The 5,962-nt window shown below is 52.2% G+C and overlaps 1 protein-coding gene across 2 annotated transcripts; it reads right to left on the bottom strand.

Annotated features, from left to right (window-relative positions):
• LOC119365850 (xyloglucan endotransglucosylase/hydrolase protein 9-like) lies at window positions 1-1,922 on the bottom strand. 2 transcript variants are annotated; one of them, XM_037631497.1, is made up of 3 exons: window positions 1,628-1,922; window positions 1,415-1,519; window positions 1-968 (listed from the first exon to the last, which is right to left on the bottom strand). In XM_037631497.1, exons 1-3 carry the CDS (start codon window positions 1,806-1,808, stop codon window positions 205-207), a joined length of 1,050 nt encoding a protein of 349 aa, XP_037487394.1. In that variant the 5' UTR covers window positions 1,809-1,922; the 3' UTR covers window positions 1-204. The 2 variants fall into 2 exon arrangements, with proteins under 2 accessions (XP_037487394.1, XP_037487395.1); XM_037631498.1 differs by having other exon boundaries at window positions 1,419-1,519; window positions 1,628-1,921.
• Between the last annotated feature and the right edge of the window lie 4,040 nt (window positions 1,923-5,962).

Below are 5,962 nucleotides of genomic sequence, written 5' to 3'. Positions count from 1 at the left end.
TCAAAGAAAATCCACGGACGAACAGGTTTTGCATTGAGGGACAGAGAAAAGAGCATCATTTCCACGGACGAATTTATACAAAAGACACCTCCACATAACAAGGGAACTGCAAGGCAGAGACAACAAACACGGTCGAAGTTCATCGGAGAGACGTGCGGACCTAAAATCGAAACTGAAACGAGCAGCTGCGACGATCCATCGATGTCATGGATCCATTCTACGGAGTACTAAATAAAGATTCCCATGGAGGCGGCCGGCGACGACGCGGCGGATCAGCGGCCGGCGCACTCGGGCGGCTGGACGGGGAAGCGGTCCGTGTCGACGCAGTAGTCGTAGACGAGGTGGTGCGCGCGCGCCCAGATCAGCTGGTGGCTCTGGTGCACGGACAGCTCCTGCATGTCCTTCTCCTTCCACCAGTACCGGCCCTCCTTTCCCCACGAGCTGCCGCTGCAGCGCGCCACCTCGCCGGCGTCCGAGTCGGAGGCGTTGGCGGCCCAGGCACAGCCCTCCACCCGCACGTCCCGGAAGGTGGCCACGAACGGCGCGTGCGACCAGTCCGTCTTGACCAGCCCGCCGCGCGTGGCCCAGTCGTCCGCGTTCCAGATGGAGCTGTACACGGCCATGGGCTGCGGCGACGGGAACGCGGACGCCGTCTGGGCCTGGGTGGCGGTGGTGTTGGTGGCGTTGTTGGGGTGGCGGTGGTGGCCCTTGAGCTTGGTGGCGGAGGCGTTCTTGTTGTCGTAGACGCGGATGGGGGTGTCGTCGACGAGGAAGACGACCTGGCTGGGGTTCCAGAGCACGGCGTAGGTGTGGAAGTCGGCGGTGGGGTCGAACCAGAGGTCGATGCGCTGCTCCCGGTTGCCCACGCCGTCGATGTACAGGTTGGTCTGCACCAGGTACGGCTCGCCGGTGACGTTGCCCAGGAACTCGAAGTCGAACTCGTTGTGCTTGTCCCCCGCCGACGACAGCTGCGCATTGCAAAGATTAGTCCTCTTACATTTAGTCGAGGTTGAGGATGCAACAGTACCGTCAAGCAAGCACTAATTAAGCACTAGTAGTAACTCAAGGGCGGTAAATCTTTCAGGGTTATTTTGTTTAAAGTGGCAGCTTTAAAGAAAGTTGTTCTGTTGCTGAGCTTGTTCACGTGCCGTGTTCTTTGTAAATAGTAGGTGCTTGGCAGCATCCATGGCCTGACCATGACAGACATGGCAAGCATGTCCCATCGACCCATTCCCATTTTACTCATATTAATCCTTATAATGGAATCAACACTGAAAGATGCATGTTCTTGTTTCCTAATGCAGAATGAATGCAGCAGTTCACGGGGCAGATGTCACGGCCTCACGGGCAGCTGAAAATGGCAACGGCAAGACGAACAGTAACAGGGGGCAAAGCAAGGCGGGCCTGCACTCACTCACATAGAAAGCAGTGACGACGCCGGCGGAGTCCCCCGGCACGAGCTTCAGATCGGCGGTCGCTTTGCCGTACAAGAACCGGTTCTTGGACGCGAATCCCCCGCCTGTCAAAGCCACAATGCAGAAATGCTCAGGCCATCAGCGAAAGAAGAGGTACTCGTACATAATCACCGAAGAACAAATGCGCGCGCCTCTGTGAAGTGAAAGCTTACCGGAGGAGCTGTCGAGGCGGAGCTTGAGGAGGTCGTCCTCGTACAGGACGTGGTCGTTGGCCCAGCTGGGCTGCACCACGTCGTCGAACTTGCTCGCCGCCGCCGCCACGCCGGCGCACACCACCGCGGCCACGGCGAGGGTCGCCGCGGCGACCAAGGCGCCGTTCTTCCACCACGCCATTGCCGGGGAACTCGCAACGCTAGCTACTGCCTCCTCAGTGCTCCTTCCCCTCACTGTGCTGTACTGAGCTCGCCGTGCGCCGTGTGAACCGTGGTTGATCCGGCCAGGGCCTAGGCGCGCGTTATATAGGTGGGCGAGGTAGTGTGGGAGTGGGCTTGCGGAGGAAGGGTGGCACGTGACACGAGGGCGCCGGGCGGCCACGTAGGAAGGCGAGGTAGCCGTTGGGTGGTGGGGGTCAGGCCCGTAATAATTTTGGCAACTTTTGCGGCATTGGCCACGCCCCTGTCTTCCTGTCACGCTGCTGCAAGAGTGCTAGCCCGACTGCTCGCCCTACTGGCTCCGGACGAGCCGAGCCGAACCGTACGCATCATTCAGTACGATCCTCGCTGGCCACAGCTGGCTCGGGGGTAAAGAGCAAAGTGCGAAAGGTAGAAAAGAGAGCGAGTAAACACAGCACAGCGGTACCGTCGAGTACAGCAGAAGCTAAGATCAATGCGTGCGTGCCGCTGCGGCACGGCTTGACGGAGAAGCTAGCGAGAGGCATGCAGGGCGGACAGTGCTACCTCCTGCACTGCTACGTTGCGCACGCCCGTCTCATCTTCACTAGTGCTAAGTGCTAACCTGACCTAGTCGTTAATTAAGCACAGGCGCACTTACGGAGAGTGGAATGGGCATCTTATCTTAGCGGCTCAAGGAATATTTTACGTGGGCAGATCGAACGGTGACGTCCGGGCAGATGCCACTGCCGGATTTAGTGTACGCTGCTTTATGCTTAATATACCGATGGTGTACTACATTGGGAACGGGTCCCCAAGAGGGAGCAGTATCATGTTGGTTCCAGCTGTGGATGTTAAGTGATACGAGAGGGCATCTCTACTTTACTGAAGAAAAGTGTCACGTTGCCAAATATACTTAGTAGTACTACTCCTTAAAGTACTCTACAGAAACTACAATGTACAAGGAGTACATTTCCCCATGATGTTTAATAGTGCTCCTCCAGAAAGTGCATTTGGTGGCTGGGCTCCATGAAGCCTTTTATTATTGTTATTACCAAAAATAATTTTTCTACACTTCCAAAATAAGTCTGAATACATGTGAATCTGTATATGTGCATCTCAATCTCCCTTTCGCCATCACCGGTCCGCCGGAGTATGAATCCTACCGGGCATTGAGGATGAGGGTTACCGAGACCCGACTCACTGCCGACATGACAGCGGCGGCGGTGCACGCTGACGCAGAGGAGGAAGCCATCTGTGCCCACACTGTAAAGAAGCGGCAGTGGAGGAACATGTGCCGCCTCGCCCGAGAGCATAATCGGGCGGTTCATGCCATGGCCAGACTGCCACCCCCCTCCCGAAGGAGGTGAATGAGGACAACGACGAGTCGGACAGCTTCGGCGACAATCCTGCTCGATCCATACCGCGTCTTCGACCGCTACTTCCGTAAGAAGGACGACTAGGCGTAGGGAAGGGCAAGTGCAGCCGTGGATGATCTTCTCCATAGCTAGCATGTAGGTTAAACATGCAAACTTTTGGTGGTCCGATGACATGTCCTAATATAGTAGCCGGACGATGTGTGTGATGCATCGTTAGAGCATCTACAGCCAAGTGCCCAAACCAACCTCGAACACCTGGGCGGACGGTCCGGTCACAAAAATCCAACCTAGATGAGCTGCTTAAACGGGCCTCAAACGCTCGGGCTGGCCGGCACCCATAATATCCATCCTAAAAATGAGGCGGATATAGGGGCGCCCGGGCGCGTTTGTCACGTCGGACCCGACAGCCCTACCCCACCACAATTTGCACCAAATCCACCAAACCCTTCCGTCTCCTCCCGCCGCCCTCCTACCTTTCCCGCGGCCGAGCCCACGCCGTCCGCCACCTTGCTCCCCATCCTCACCATCGGTCCCGATCCGATGCCCTTGATACCGTCCATCCCGTCCCTGACCACTTCAACGGAAACTGCGCCTGCCTCGTCCTTAGAACGAGTTGGGAGAACAAGAAAGAGGAGAGGTACAAGCTCATATTGGATGCACAAAAGGAGAAGATGGATTGGGACCGGAAGAGGTCCGAAAAGAAGCTGGAAATTTAAGGGAGAAGATCGAGTTGGAGAAGCAAGAGGCGGCGATCAAATGGGAACTCAAGAAGGCCAATACATTTGGAGATATTGAGCTTGAGAAGAAGAGGTTACAACTCGCACGGGACACAGAGGATGCGAAGATCATGTTGGCAGACAAAACTCTCTTGGATGAGCATGCAAAGAAGTGACTTGCAGATAAGAAGAAGGAGATCAAGGAACGCATGGAGTACAAGAGTGGCAGCAACAGCGGCGGAACATCCGGCAATGATACAGGCGGAACATGCAGCAAGGATGCAGGCGGAGCAGGACGCAAGTATGGCCTCGGTGTAGGCGACATGGATGGCGTCCGGACAGTGATCTGACAAGCGAGCCATCCGTCACACTCAGACATGGATTTGATTTTGGCATGTTCGGTTTGTTGAACTATGATTTGCTTTGCTTTGTTTCGAACTGTTGAATTCGAACAATTTGTATCGTATAATCGACGTGTATGGATTGCATGGATTTGAGGATCCGCATTTGAGGTATGTGGATGTGCGACACAAGATATGAGGGGCCTGCGGGCGCGTCCGGGACGCGCCCGCGGGCATATAGGAAGCCGGATTTGCCAAGTCGGCTGTAGATGTTCTTACATGGTTGCATTAGTTTGTATGGATTTGAGGTGTCCGGTCATGAGAAGAGAAATTTTGCTTTTGACCAGTAAGTGCCCGCGGACGCATCTGTGAGCGCTTGAGGGACCAGATTTGCAGAATCCGGCTATAGATGCCCTTATTCAATGAAACTTTACATATACTTAAAACCATGTGTACCTTTTTAAAATATTCTCAGAATATTTGTTTTTATTTTCTTTAAAAGAGCTCCCTGGAGCCTGTCCTATAAGGACTTGTACAATGCAATGTGATTGGGGAAGGTTTTTAGAGAAATAGATCAGGCTTTTCTTAAACAGCCGTGCTTACTTCTACAGGAGAGGTTTTTAATAAAGTGTCCGAGCTATACAAATAAGTATCGGTACTTAAGCAAAAACCTGATTTATTTTCTTTAAATACATTCTCTTAGTACTCCCTCGTTTCCTTTTAGTTTGTATATAAATTTGATCAATATTCACATTACGAAATCAATGTTATTAGATGCATCACGGAATGAGTTTTTCGTACCATATAGCTCTAGTATTGTTGATATTCATATTTTTTTTATACAAATTGTTCAAATTTTGTGTAGTTTGATTTTGACCAACTCTTATAATCCCTCCTTCCATGTAGATAGGCCGAATGTGTTTTTCGAGGTTAATTTTGACATGTTAGAGCAAGAATATATGACATACAAGTTACACAAAGCACACCATCAAATTCATACGTGGAAGGAGCTTACAATGATATAATTTGCGCATTATGCATCTCATATATTATTAATCTTATCCATAGTCAACGGTAAACTCGAAAAATGTATTAGGTCCTATATATATGAAAGGAAGAAGTATGCAGATTAGAAAGAATCGGAGGGAGTACCTTGGATTGTAGGAAGCCTAAAACGCTCGCAGTTTGTGGGTGCAAAGCACGATGATAATGTCACACGCACACATGCTCTGTCTTTTGCTGGAACGGACAAAAACTCACGAGGCATCATTCCACGAGCTCTCTCCTTTTGGCTCTCCGGACGCCGATGTCGAGGCGCATAATCCTTGTCTCTCGACTCTCGCGCGGCGCATGAATTAACAATTGTGGAAGAATCTGCAGCGCTGGTGCACATAATAATTGTAAGTAACTACAGTAGTACGTACCAGGCACAATCGCCGGGCTGTGCACGCTGTTGATGCGAGCGATCGGTTGTGACGGACATACACGCGAGTTCGTGGAGGAGCAGCCGTCGTGCGGAACAGTGTACGGAGAAAACACTCGCCAAGGACACGGTCGTGCTGTCGGGCACCTTTCGTTCAACTTGAGGCTCGCTAGGGTTTGCGTCGCGCTCACGAGGTTCGACCCCGCATCAGATTACCGATGAACAGAGTGTGTTTGGAAGCAAACTTTTTATACTACTAGTAAAACAAATGTTCACATATACTCCGGCATATATGCTCT

The sequence above is a fragment of the Triticum dicoccoides genome, chromosome 2B (assembly GCF_002162155.2).
Source record: "Triticum dicoccoides isolate Atlit2015 ecotype Zavitan chromosome 2B, WEW_v2.0, whole genome shotgun sequence".
NCBI classification, from domain to species: Eukaryota; Viridiplantae; Streptophyta; class Magnoliopsida; order Poales; family Poaceae; genus Triticum; species Triticum dicoccoides.
This window is presented reverse-complemented; position numbering and strand designations above follow the sequence as displayed.